Source organism: Gorilla gorilla, chromosome 12 (genome assembly GCF_029281585.2).
Source record: "Gorilla gorilla gorilla isolate KB3781 chromosome 12, NHGRI_mGorGor1-v2.1_pri, whole genome shotgun sequence".
Lineage (NCBI taxonomy): Eukaryota > Metazoa > Chordata > Mammalia > Primates > Hominidae > Gorilla > Gorilla gorilla.
Window position 1 is genome coordinate 76,949,170 of NC_073236.2, and position 14,733 is coordinate 76,963,902.

General features: G+C 35.6%; 1 protein-coding gene across 40 annotated transcripts in view; it reads right to left on the reverse strand.

Annotated features, from left to right (window-relative positions):
- EHBP1 (EH domain binding protein 1) overlaps window positions 1-14,733 on the reverse strand; it is a 370,582-nt gene that overhangs the window by 205,303 nt on the left and 150,546 nt on the right. For 39 of the 40 annotated variants that reach the window (XM_055377993.2, XM_019021230.4, XM_063696160.1 and 36 more), the window contains 2 exons: window positions 13,685-13,866; window positions 8,847-8,986 (listed from right to left, as the gene is read on the reverse strand). In XM_055377993.2, coding sequence (XP_055233968.1) covers window positions 8,847-8,986; window positions 13,685-13,818 — 274 coding nt within the window. In that variant the 5' untranslated portion in view covers window positions 13,819-13,866. Of the gene's footprint in view, window positions 1-8,846; window positions 8,987-12,492; window positions 12,715-13,684; window positions 13,867-14,733 lie in introns of those variants that run through there. The other variant, XM_055377995.2, reaches the window with a different exon arrangement.

A 14,733-nucleotide genomic window follows, 5' to 3' on the forward strand; every position in this document is an offset into this window, starting at 1 on the left:
ACGTCAGTCTCTCATCCTAGGGTTTCAAACTCCTTTAAAAATAAGGTAGCTATGATACCTTATAAACTTATTGGCTCAAGGGATCAGAATTGCCCTACCTCTCTGCTTTCCTCCTATTCCCAACCTTAGTGACTAAATAACAGAGGCAGTTTTCCAGATATTCTCATCCTTTTAACTGACCTCCAAAATAGGTGGCCATTTTAATTAATTTTTATTTAAACAAAATTTTTTTTGGCTAAGGCAATCCTCTCACCTCAACCTCCAAGTAGCTGGGACTACAGGCACATGCCACCAAGCCTGGCTAATCTTTTTTTTTTTTTTTAATTGAGCCCATAACAATCCTATGATTTTGTTCACGAGATGCCTAGGTACTGGTGGGTGGATGCCAGGTAAAAACCAGAAGCAAATTAATGGTCCTACTCTCTGACCAGAGTCCCATATTTATTTTAAGGAACCTTCTAACAAAAGGTGGGATACCTACTTATCTCCATTCATAGCCCTAGTAAGTAGAATTTAATCTCAGAGGGCTGAGTCATACCACCATCAACTCTAGCTCCTTAATATGTAATTGGTATCTCCTCTACTACCATCTGTGCTGTTAGATTTTGTTCCCTGAAGGTAGCCAATATGTCACTCTCTCTTCCTTCTCCCAAATTAACTTTATCAACTATGGGAAAAGGATTAACAAACACCAGGAAACATTGCTTATGGTAAAAATCAAACCTGATTGACAAATTGCATCTGGATAGGAAGATTCTGAGTGAACTATACAGCTGGTGTAAGGACACAGGTTTTAGCTTCTCTGAATGTGGAGACTCTTATAAATGTGCATGTCCCTTATAGGAACCTTGGAAACTGTACCCATGAAACTGGTACAAAGGTATTAGCTCAGACCAGTTTGGGTATTAAAAGGAAAAAAAAAAAAAAAGATAATCTGCTCTTGTGCTGCATGGGGATTTTAAGACAAGGCAATCCCTGCTCCTAACTATCTGAATCTTGTCACTTTGTACCCAAGTTGTCATTTGGTGGTAGGGGATAAACAACAGTATTCAGATTGCTGTGAAGACTCTGGTGAAAAAGGAATACCCTGCTGGCATACTGTGTTTCCTATCCAATATCCTTTTAAGTGAATCTAATACTGTTTGGCCTATGTAGGTCATGCGAATGAATCTGAATGTCCAGCTGATTTTAGGTAGACCCCATGGTGATCTTTGCAACACAACAAACTTTAAGAATATCAGGGGTCTTTCAGGAGCCTCATAATGTCTGAGTTCTCTTAACAATGCTTACTGTAAACTGCTTCAGTTGAACTTGATTTTCTGTGATGTATTCATCAGGGCCTTGTCTTTACAATACACGGGTCTTTATTTTTCTTCCTGTTGGTGTGTATTCAGAAATTCAACATGAATTCCAAAGATGATCATACTGCCAAATACTGGCTCAAGCACTGTGTGACTGCCAGTATTTATTGTTCTGAAACCATATGGTTTCATAATTTCTACTACTGGCTGCAGCAAGCTTTCTATTAAAAGGCATTTTTTCTCCAGCTCCAAGGTCTATCACTCCTGCTACATTTCAGTGATTTTTCCAACTGTAATTCAAAATTCTCATGCCTATTCACTGGTGCTGCACCTCAGTAAAATGTATCTATAGAAGTAGCATCAATAAATGGTTCCTGCCTGAGAGCTAGTCCCCAAATATGTATCTATTTAGCAGGGGAGTCTGTCTCAGAACAGTGTAGGGATTTTTGATCAGTGCAAGTACAGATACCATGGATTTACTTTCACCTCCTAGCAAAGACTGTAATTTTGGAGGATATGTTTTGTCAAATACTGCTTATTTAACAGCAACTTTCCATAAGAAATTACTCACTACATGAATAACCGTGAGATGTCAATCTAAGAGGTACACAATTGTTAACAGTCTGTTCCCTCAAGAAATTCTGAGCTTTGTTGGAGAAACAATACATTCAATATAATTTTTAGTGATATAATGCAATTGCACTTTATGCATTTAGATTGCAATATTAAGATATAATTAACAGGAACAATTTAAAATAATAATTCCTCCATAAAAATTGTGTCAATAACAATTTCAAACTTGGAACGAAGAGTTAATACAAACTGTGTTTAAGTTATTGCCACTTTTGCTGGTAAATAAAAATACTTACCATACTTTATTTGTAACCATACTTATAAAATATGTCCATTTTGTTTTCTTGAGCTATTATTTTAACATTAATGCATTAAATTTCAATAAACTTTTTATTTGCTAAAACTACTTCACTCAAACACTTTTAAAGTGGTTGTGCTGTTGATAAAAAAATATATCCCTGAAAGTTAGTAACTTTAGAATGGGATTTACATGTGTTCAAAAATACAACTAAGGAAGCCAAACAACTGCCATAATATGCTGTGCTATTAATTTAGGTTACCATACTCTGCAAACATAATAGAAAATGACAAGAAAAAAACTGTAATATCAAATAAAAAATAAGCTACAATGTGTGAATTTATTAGGACTTAGAACATACATCTAGGCACCCACTGCCCCACCCGCCCCTTCTTCTTCAACACACACAATTTACATTCATTCCTTTTAGAAAACTAGTTTTGAATTACTGAGCTTTCAATTATGTGTGCCCTCCAGAACATATTCCTTCTATAAAATGGAACCACTCTACCCTGTACAAGATACTATGTGATTAAATGTCAAATGGAACAAGATAAGCCAGAGAGAATGAAGCTTCATTCATTCACTATGGCCTTTCAGTTAAGATATATTCAATTCCTAATATGTTTCAGATAATGTGCTGGAAGCTAGAGATGAAAAAATGATTAGAACATAGTTTCTATTTTCAGGGAATTTCATAAAATATAAAAAATGTAAATGACACAAAATAGAGGCATCCAAGGTTGCCTCAAAACAATTTCTTCAATTAGATTCAGAGAATTTTAAACTGTCTAAAAGAAAATTACTGCTCTTGCAGGAATTTTAGAAAATAAGGAATAGTATATGTTTAATCAACAAGGGTTTAGCTATGAAATCTAGTAATTATTGAATCATTACATCTATATTTTCCTCAAAAAACTACCGTTCTTACTCTTCCTTTCAATACTAGTGTAGAAACTGTAACATATTATCATTTTTTCTCCCATTGCTGTGATCAAAACAGCACAATACTGCTCAAAACAACTGCAAATGTGTGGCTTTAAAAATTCCTACTTAAAAGTACCCGTATCTAATTGAGATTTAGTTTTAATCAAAAGCCATCTGTAAATAATAAACCATATTCTCTAACTAAAAAGATCCAATTAATAACCCACTGGAATTATAAAAACTCAGTCTATAGGAAAATGCCTACATTTGTATATGGTAGTACCATAAAGGATGGAATGGTCAAGCTTAAGAGGGAGGGGGTATCAAAGGCTTCTCAGAGTATGTGACAAGTGAATTAAATTTTGAAGGATAGGTATATTATGGTCTGAATGTTGACGTCCCCCCCAAAATTCCTATGTTGGAACTTAATCCCTAAGGTGAGGGTATTAGGAGGTGGAGCTTACGGAGAGGTCATTAGTTCATGAGGGCTCTGCCTTCGTGGATAATACTATTGCCCTTATAAAAGGCTTTAAGGGCCGGGCGCGGTGGCTCACGCCTATAATCCCAGCACTTTGGGAGGAAAGCGGGTGGATCACCTGAGGTCAGGAGTTCAAGACCAGCCTGGCCAACATGGTTCAACCCCATCTCTACTAAAAATACAAAAATTGGCTGAGTGTGGTGGCACACGCCTGTGATCCCAGCTACTCGGGAGGCTGAGGCAGGAGAATCCCTTGAACCTGGGAGGTGGAAGTTACAGTGAGCCAAGACTGTGCCACTGCACTCCAGCCTGGGCAACAAAGCAAGACCTTGTCTCAAACAACAACAACAACAACAACAACAACAAAAAGGCTTTGAGGGAGCAAGTTTGTCCCTTGTCCCTTTTCTTTGCTGTTCCTTCACATGAAGACACATACAGGGCACCATTACACGGAACAGGCTCTCACCAGATAACAAACCTGCAGGCTCCTTCATCTTGGATTTCCCATCTTCCACAACTGTGTGCAATAAATTTCTGTTGATTACAAATTACCCAACCTAAGGTATTTTGTTACAGCAGCCCAAGCAAACTAAGACAAGGCAGAAGGTGAGTGGTAGTACTAGGGGAAAGACACCCACTTATTCTTCTGGAAATACTCCAGATAGCCAAATAACCAACATAAGAAAGAAAGGAAAGAGAAAGAAAGAAAGAAAAGAAAAAAGAAAAGAAAAGAAAAGAAGCCAAAACTCAAAGATGGGAAAGATATCACATTTAAAAAATTATTGCTGACATCATTATAAAATACAATGCAAATGTCAGTATATACTATTGAAAAGAATTAGCAAAATGTTATTGAAATAAACATAATAGCCAATGGTGTTGGAGGGAAGGGTTTAAATAAAGAAGATAATCATACTGCATCTCTCATTCTACAAGAAGAGAGTCAATAAATTTTGCTTTATTTTTAATGTAAGTAGAGAAATAAAAGTTTACTCATTTTTTTGTCTGGCTTATTTATTTATTAGAGAGAATACCAGCCTAAAATAAAACTAGGTTATATACCTTCTAAGTTACTCTATGAAAAATGTTTAAATACAGAAAATCTAAGAAAAGCAACATGTAAGGGATGGGTGGAAAAAATAAGAAAAGCCCCAAAATAAAAGTATAAATAAAGTAATATAAATACATTTAAGTATATCAGTTGAAGGGCAAAGCTTATAAAGTTAAATCAACTAAATGCTGTATATAAAAGAAGCACTTAAAATAACACAGATAGGTTAAAAATCAAGTGACAAATATGCCAAGAAAATAAAAATCTAAAAAAACCATTGTTTACAAATATCAACAGGCAAAATTTCAAGGCAAAAGGCATTAAATGGGGCAAACTGATACAAATTATAATGAGGCTTTAAGAGAATAAACTTTTATAGAATAAATAATTTAGCAGTGAAGTTTTCTGTCTTTAAAAAATAAACTATAAAAAAAGATACATATACAGTCATCCCTTGGTAGAGATGGAGGATTGCTTCCAGGAACCCTGTCTATACCAAAATCCATACATCAAGTCCCAAAGCAGGCCCTTCCGAACCCACATATATGAAAAGTGCGCCCTCCATATGTATGTAGGCTTTGTATACTGTGAATACTGTATTTTCCATGTGTTTGGCTGAAAAAACATACTGTATAGGTGGACCCATGCAGTTCAATCCACGCTGTTCCAGCCTCAACTGTACAAGTGTAATCTCAGACATATTGCTAGTCTGGTTCCAGATCACTAAAATAAAGTGAATATTGCAATAAAGTAAGTCACAAAAACTTTTTGGCGTCCCAGTGCATATAAAAGTTATGTTTATACTATAGTCTATTAAGTGTGCAATAGCATTATGTCTAAGAACAACATATATACCTTAATTAAAAAATGCTAACAATCATGTGAGCCTTCAGTAAGTGATAATCTTTTTGGTGTTGGTGGGTCTGCCTTGATGCTGATGACTACTGATTAATTAGGGTGGTGGTTGCTGAAGGCTGGATAATTCCTTAAAATACTTGTTGCCATTTCCTAAATAAGACAACAACGAAGTTTGCTGCATCAATTGAATTCTCCTTTCATTAAAAATTTCCCTGTAGCGTGCAATGCTGTTTGACATTTTACCGACAGTAGAGCTTCTTTCTAAATTGAAATAAATCCTCTCAAACCCTGCCACTACTTTATCAAAGTTGATGTGATATTCTAAATCCTTTGTTGTCATTTCAACAACGTTCACAGCATCTTCACCAGAAGTAGTTTCCATGTCAAGAAGCTACTTTCTTTGTTCATCCAGAGAAGCAACTCCTCATCCATTCAAGTTTTATCATGCGATTGCAGCAATTCAGTTACATCTTTAGGCTCCACTTCCAATGCTGATCCTCTTGCTATTTTTCCACAACTGCAGTTACTTCCTCCACTGAAGTCTTGAACCCCTCAAAGTCAGCCATGAGGATCAGAATCAGCCTCTTCTGTCTTCCAAACTCCTGTTGATGTTGATATTTTGACCTCCTCCCATGAATCACAAAATTCTTAATGGCATCTAGAACAGTGAGTCCTTTCCAAGAGGTTTTCAATTGACTTGGCCTAGATCATCAGAGGAATCACTACCTATGACAGCTACACCTTATAAAATGTATTTCTTAAATAATAAGACTCAAAAGCCAAAATTACTCCTTGAACTATGTGCTGCAGAAACAACACTAATCTCTTTGTACATCTCCATCACAGCTCTTGGGCAACCAGGTACGCTGTCAATGAGCAGTGGTGTTGCTTTTTCAGGGAGCATACTAAAAAGGAATGAGTAGTAGTATTTTGGAAAGCATCTTTTTCTGTATGGCAGGTCTCAACAATGGTCTTAAAATATGCAGTAAACCATGCGATAAAAAGATGTGCTAACAAGAGAGTTAACTTGTCGTTTGAAGCTTAGAGGCTCTGAAGCCAGGTGTTGACTTTGTCCCTCTAGCTGTGAAATTCCTAGATGGCATCTTCTTCCAATAGAAGGCTGTATTGTCTACATGGAAAATCAGTGTTTAATGTAGCCAGCTTCATCAAATGATCTTGGTGAGATCTTCTGGATAACCTGCTGTGGCTTCTATATTAGCATTTACTACTTTACTTTGCACTTTCATGTTATGGACATGGGTTCTTTCCTTAAACCTTATGAACCAACCTCTGCTAGCTTCAAACTTTTCTTCTGCAGCTTCCTCGCCTTTCTCAGCTTTCACAGAATTGGACAGAGTTAGGGCCTTGCTCTGGATTAGGCTTTGGCTTAAGGGAATGCTATGGCTGGTTTGATATTCTATCCAGACCATTAAAGCTTTCTCTGTATCAGCAATAAGGCTTTATGCATTTTTTAAATCTTTTATGTGTTCACTGGGGTAGAACTTTTAATTTCCTTCTAGAATTTTTTCTTTGCATTCACAACTTGTTTAACTGTTTGGCACAAGAGGCCTCTGCATTCGGCCTATCTTTGGTTTAGACATGCCTTCCTCACAAAACTTAATCATTTCTAGCTTTTTATTTAAAGGAAAATACATGCAACTCTTCCTTTCACTTAAACACCCATAGGCATTGCAGGGTTATTAACTGGCCTAATGTCAACATTGTTATGTCTCAGGGAACAAGGAGGCCCAAGGAGAGGAACAGAGCCAGGGAACAGCTAGTTGGTGGATCAGTCAGAACACACTTGATTAAGTTTGCTGTCTTACATGGGTGCAATTCATGGCACCTCAAAATAATTACAATAGTAACATCAAAGATCATTGGTCACAGATCACTATAACAGATATAATAATAATGAAAAAGTGTGAAATATTGCAAAAGTTACCAAAATGACACAGAGACACAGAGAAACAAAGTGAGCACATGCTGTTGGTAAGACTGATAGACTAAACAGACTAAGCTGATAGACTTGCTCAATGTAGGGTTGCCAAAAATGTTCAATTTGTAAAAAAAAAAAAAAGAAAAAGAAAAAAAAAATCTGTGAAGTGCAATAAAGCAAAGTTCAGTAAAACAAACTATGCCTGTAATGAGAAGTTGAGTCTAATGATGAATGCAACAAATAGAATATACATGTAAAAACATATTTCTAGAAAATGTATAAATCATATATCTAGACTACAAATAAAAAACCTCAATAATATTTTTAAAACATTTGAAATTCAAGAGACTTTTGAATTTTATTTGAATGAATAAGCAAACAAACTAGAAATAAATAAACAAAGCACATGGTAAAACACACTCTCCAAAACATGGTTGGGCCAAACAATAAATCAAAACTGCAATCACAAATTAGAAAATAATAAAATGTACACATGAAAAAACATCTAATTTTGCACACAAGTCTGAGCAGTTCCTTATGATAGATTTCTTGTTGTGGAATGGAAGTGAAGGTCTTCAGAGTCAAGGAAGTCACGTAACTTTTTAGCTGAGTAGTTAAATGAGTGATCCATGGAGTAAATGGAAATCCCCCACATGATAGCAAGAGTTGAGGCAGAACCAAAAGATGAGTGACAAAGTGCCCAAATGAATTTGAAAAAATCACCAGGAGGTAAACAGATGATAGAAGTGAAGGGACATCAATTCAGAAATTTAGAGCAATTAATTTAACTAAAAGGAATATGTACATTGTGCTTAATTTTCACAGCAATAATAGAAGTATAACATCAATTGCTTAAGTGTGATAGCCAAATTGTCAATACATATTTATTGACCAATTAATAAAAACAAGTTCTAACCACTTAACATCTTCGTAGCTTGATCAACTCAGCTTGAAGGAATACCTGCATGGAAGCTTCAATACCAGGATACATAAGATATATAAATTCAAAACACAGAATGTCCACATAATTCAAGTAAATAAACGAATATGAAATAGAAGCAGCTGGCCAATCCATCTCCTTATTGTGTCCTATTACCCTTTACAGGCAGATCTTTACTTACAGAGGTTTCATTCACACATTGACAAAATAAGTATGACCAGATTTAGGTTGCTTTGTACTATAATTCAAGAATGTTTTTTGTTATTTTGACCATCCTTGTACTTGATCTCAAACTGCTAAAATCTATTATAAACAGCATGGAAAGTTGTCAGAGAACTAAATGGTATATTTTATTGTAGAAAGGCTTAAAGAAAAAAAAAGAAACCCAGTAAGTAGAATTGCTTTTTCCTGGGAAATGAGAATGAGTTTTTGAACTCTGCAACAAAAGATAAACTTTTAGTTTAATGCTAATAAAACCAACCTGTAATTTTAGCTGCCTTTTCTTCTTGGTTCACTCTGTTCTCATCGTCATCTTCATTATCTTCTTCGAAGTCATCTAAATTGCCAATGTCAGCCTGCTTCATACTCATCAAACTAGCCAAACTTTGCATGTCTTCGTCTCTACATCAATGATTCAAAATATAACACATTGTACTAAATGACAGTTAGAAAAATGATGGTTTCTTAAGGAAACAATAAATTCCTTCTTTCTATAAGGTATGTCAATAAGTCTTTCTTATCAGTTGCACAAGAATATTGAAAAATCTAAATACTCATATTCATTAATTTTTAAATGGCATGCTTAATTAGTAAAGAGCTAATAAGATTAAAAATTAACTGGTTAGATCAAAGACTTAAATCTAAACCTGAAGCCACTTAAAAATTCTAGAAGATAACACTGGAAAAAATCTCCTAGACATTGGCTTTGGCAAAGAGTTCATGACCAAGAACCCCAAAGCAAATGCAACAAAAACAAATAGATGGGACCTTATCAAACTAAAAAGCTTCTGCACAGCAAAAGAAATCATCAGCAGAGTAAACAGACAACTCACAGAGTGGGAGAAAATATTCACAAACTATGCATCCAACAAAGGACTAATACCCAAAATCTACAAGGAAGTCAAACAAATGAACAAGAAAAAAATGAAATAATCCCATCAAAAAGTGGGCTAAAGACATGAATAGACAATTCTTAAAAGAAGATATATGGGCCGGGCATGGTGGCTCATGCCTGTAATCCCAGCACTTTGGGAGGCCGAGGCAGGTGATCACAAGGTCAGGAGTTCGAGACCAGCCTAACCAACATGGTGAAACCCCGTCTCTACTAAAAACACAAAAATTAGCCAGGCGTGGTGGCATGCACCTGTAATCCAAGCTATATATATTATATATATAGTGGTATTCCATATTGTGTATGTGTGTGTGTGTGTGTGTGTATATATATATATATGCACCACATTTTTTTAATCCACTCGTTGGTCAATGAGCTTTTAGGCTGGTTCCGTATTTTTGCAACTGCAAATTGTGCCACTATAAACATTGCATGTGCAAGTGTCTTTTTCCTGTAATAACTTACTTTTTCTGGGTAGATACCCTGCAGTGGGATTCCTGGATCAGATGGTAGTTCTACTTTTTAACTCTTTAAGGAATCTCCATACTGTTTTTCATAGTGGTTGTACCAGTTTACATTCTCACCAGCAGTGTAAAACTGTTCTCTTTTCATCACATCCATGCCAACATCTATTTTTTTATTCTTAAATTATGGCCACTATTGCAGGAGTAATAGTGTATATGTATAACATATATAATAGTGTATATGTATAATATACATAATATAAATATATAAATAATCATAAATATTACGTATTTATATATTATTATATATTATATATACACAATACTACTATATATAATATATAGTAGTATATATAGTAGTAGTATATAGTATATATAGTAGTATTATATAGTATATATAGTAGTATTATATATAATATATACACACACACACACACACACACAACATAGAACACCACTCAGCCTTAAAAAGGAACAAAATAATGGCATTTGCAGCAACCTGGATGGAGTTGGAGACCATTATTCTAAGTGAAGTAATTCAGGAATGAAAAACCAAACATCATATGAGTTCTCACGTATAAGTGGGAGCTAAGCTATGGGGATGCAAAGGCCTAAGAGTAATATAACGGACTTTGGAGACTTACGTGGAAGAGTGGGAGGGGTGTGAGGGATAAAAGACTACACGTTGAGTACCGTGTACACTGCTCAAGAGACGGGTGCACCAGTATCTCAGAAATCATCACTAAAGAACTTTCCTATGCAACTAAACACCACCTGTTTCACTTATTTATTGAAATAGCATAATAAAAAAAATTTAACTGGTTAGGAATTAGTTCGATTCTGTGCTGTAGGTATATATGGAAGACTAAAATATTCTTTTCTTTTTTTTTTCTTTTTTTTAAGACAGGGTCTCACTCTATAAGCCAGGCTGGCTGGAGTACAGCAGTGTGAACATGACTCACTGCATCTTCCTGGGCTCAAGCAATCATCCCGCCTTAGCCTCCTCAGTAGCTGGGACCCCAGGTGTAGAGCACAATGCCCAGCTAATTTTTAAAATTTCTGTAGAGAGGGGGGTCTTGCCATGTTGTTCAGGCTGGTCTCAAGTGATTGTCTCACCTCAGGCTCCCAAAGTGTTGGGATTACAGGTGTGAACCACTGTGCCTGGCCTAAAACTTTCTTCATGGAATTAAAGTATGGTTTCCTGAGAATTAAGTCTGGAAACAAAAACTTGTTTCAAAAACAGTGAGACAGTTTGCAAATCAGAAAAGATCTAGAGTTTAAATATTCAAACTTCCCAAAGGAATTAGAACAAGATTTTAAATCTGAAGTCCATGTAGGCTTTTGAGTTTGTGGGTAAGAGGGAAACAAAGTGGTAAACCCCTGTAAATTACACTTAAATCTTGCATAAGTATATTGTTTTTCCAACAGGGCCATAACCGCCCAAAAGTTAAGAAACTATTGTAGCAGGAAAAGCACTTTAAAAACAAAGTCTAACCTTTTTAAGAGCTACAAGATAAAAAAAAACTACCTTGGATGATTGTAAGTTAAATACCATGTATTTGATAAATCTGAACTTTTAAAAAATGTTTTAAGTATTTTAAGTACAAATTTATAAAGTTTACATTAAGTACTCAAAGTCAAATCATTTATATTTTCATCATGTATTATTTTCACCTTAAATTTCAAATAAACTAGTGAATGAAATATATATCTATTATTTACAAATTAATTTTTACTTTGCTATACTTCCCCCAAATTCAGAAAGCCAAATTAAGATACTGTTTCTTTGTAAAGTAATGCTTAATACGCCGTTATCTTCTAAATATAGTATGGCTTTACAGACTAAACTGGTCTTAAAAAATTCTTTGCATCTTATCTCATATAAGCCTTAGAGTTAACAAAGTCATTTCCCCTTTTTAAAATAAATTTAGTGACACAAAGTTTGCATGAGCAAAAAAGTTATTACCTTACGTGAATATCTTACAAATTGTTCTCTTATCAACAGGAGACAATTTCAAAATGTCATTCTTAAAATATTAACTTGCTGGCTGGGCGCAGTGGCTCACACCTGTAATCCCAGCACTTTGGGAGGCCAACGTGGGCGGATCACTTGAGGTCAATAGTTGAAGACCAGCCTGGCCAACATGGTGAAATGCCGTCTCTACCAAAAATATACAAAATTAGCCAGGTGTGGTGGTACACACCTGTAATCCCAGCTACTCGGGAGGCTGAGGCAGGAGAATCACTTGAACCCGGGAGGTGGAGGTTGCAGTGAGCCGAGATCGTGCCACTGCACTCCAGCCTGGGTGACAGAGCGAGACTCTGTCTCAAAAAAAAAAAAAGTTAGCTTGCTTAATTGCATACCATTTTAATTTCCTCACATTTTAACCCTGAACATTTTTCTTTGGGGAAGGTAACCAGGCAAAGAAGGAGGAGGTAGAGAGGGAGTTTAGGATGTTCAGAAAGAATTCCTTTTCAATTCAAATTGAGACATTTGGTTTGGCTGAATTTCCTCTCACCCAGATTCCCGTGAATGGTGCTGATTCACTTACAGCTTTTGCCCAGTGGAAGGAAGTCCACCCTCAAAGGATCTTCTCTGAATTTGTGTCTCTTCTTCCTGTGTTTCCTTTCCTTTTATTTTGGCTTAAACTTCAGGGTAAGATCTTTATTTTTAATTACTCAGTATTTAAGTCTATAATTTAAGGTCCTGAGATAAAAGACTAAGATGCTTCCATTCTGCACTGTCTCTCTACCACACTGGCTTAGAATCCAACTTTCCAGAGAGGAGGCTTACTGTTATCTCACAAGTCATGTGTTGCCATGTAGATGAGTGTCAAACATCTCATTTTGACTGACGCACAGAATCCAGTCTAATCAGTCAAGTAGACGTGGCCAATTATAGTAACCACAATCCACTAGGTCAAATATTTTCAGAACTGTGATTCAGATTAGATAAAATGTTCACAGCTGTCTCTTTGCCCTCACCTTTTAAGTCTAGGTATAGAATTTCCATTTCTCCTGTCTCTTCATCTTCCACTCCATGTGGGTACGAACCCTTTCACAACACCCGTTAACATTCACTTACCCCGACTTGATTGTATGCAATAACTAGGGTGAATCTTACTTTTTCCCCCCTTTGTAGGTATGTTTACCTCATTTTGTCAAGTTAGAATTTTACTCTTATAAGAGACTAGAACAGAATCTAGAAATCTCTGTGCAATGCTGACTCAGTGCTTAAGAAGTGATTTTTGAAAAGAAAATGATTACAATAAACTGCTTATCTAACTGTACCTTCCTACATGATTTTTGGAAGGATGAGCCAAGGAATATGATTTGGCAAGAGTTCCCTTAATTATTTCATCCCTTTTATCCTAAACTTTTCATTTTGGGTTCCTCTCATGTCTCAATGGCATCAAACAGTTCTACACACTGAACTGTGTGTACCTCAGAGTACAGACTACTACACTGAAGACACTGAAATATAAAACACTTATAATATCCTAAAATATACAATTTAAATTTTGAAACCAGCTGTGATCACATTTATATTATTGTACATTCTCTGGAGTCAAAAGAGACTATTTATAAGTAACAAGGAGTTCCCTTAATTCGGCCTCTGAAACAAAGAATGGCAAAAATGATTGGTATGCCGTAAGATGTTCAACTATTGCCAGTCTACTGCGTCAAAAGCTATGGTGTACTGAAACACAATGTAAGGCAGCTTATTTGACAAAAGAAACTTACGTGGCTTTTCCTTCCCTCAGAAAAATGCAAGATAATGAAAACTGAAGAGCGGCAGATACAACTTTTTTAGATAATGGCTTGAATTTTAACTTGACATCAGTCTGAGTTGGCATAGGGCTTGCATACTGTTTCATATTGATGCTGCTAGTAGCAAGAGCTTTCCTTCGACCAGAAGGGGATTCCTGGAAGATTAAAGAAAAAAAAAAGTATGTAATTTTGAGTTATTTTATAGCCAAACATTTTAAAGTACGATTTTAATAATAAATCAAATAATAATTGAAAACTTCCTGCTCCTATTACATTCCTATCACACAATAACTAAATAAAATTACAATGAAGTTGTATCACAGTTGTTATATTTATAAGTAAGGCAGATATGCAATTGGAAAGCGGTAACCCAGGCAGAAACAAGAGAAGATTAGAACAACCCTAAACACCAGAAAAGGAGAAGCAAGGAATGAAAACTAGGACAGAAAGTCTCCAGGGTTACTATGAGAAGAGGATCCAATACAGGGCTAGGCATCAACAAATACTCAACAGTTATTTGCTTTGGTTTGATAATATTTAATGTAACCTAATGATATTTCTCCTTTTTAAACGCCTATGATTACTTATAGAACTTCCAGCCTTGGTGACATTCTCTTTTTTTTTTTTTTCTGTCTACAACATCTGAATTCTATGTATCCTGTAATTTGAGTCTTATTTCTTCCCCAGGCCTTTTTTTTATTGTGTCAGTCCATAGTTCTCTCTCCCATAAAAGCACATATATCATAAAAGAAACAGTTGGCTTTCTGATCCTATGCCCAGACACCACTAACTGACTCCAGCAGATCTCAGAATTCTCAACATTGCTATTGCCAATTCATCAGAAATAGAACACAAAATGAAACCTATTTGCTATCAGAAGTACTTAACATTCCATTACTAAAGTTATTGTGTTTCTTAACTATACTTTACAGAATAGCCTAGGAGAACAATGAAAACAGGACAGCAAAATAATGGTTGTGCATTAACTTTGTACAAGACATCATGTAAATCCTGGGGAGATA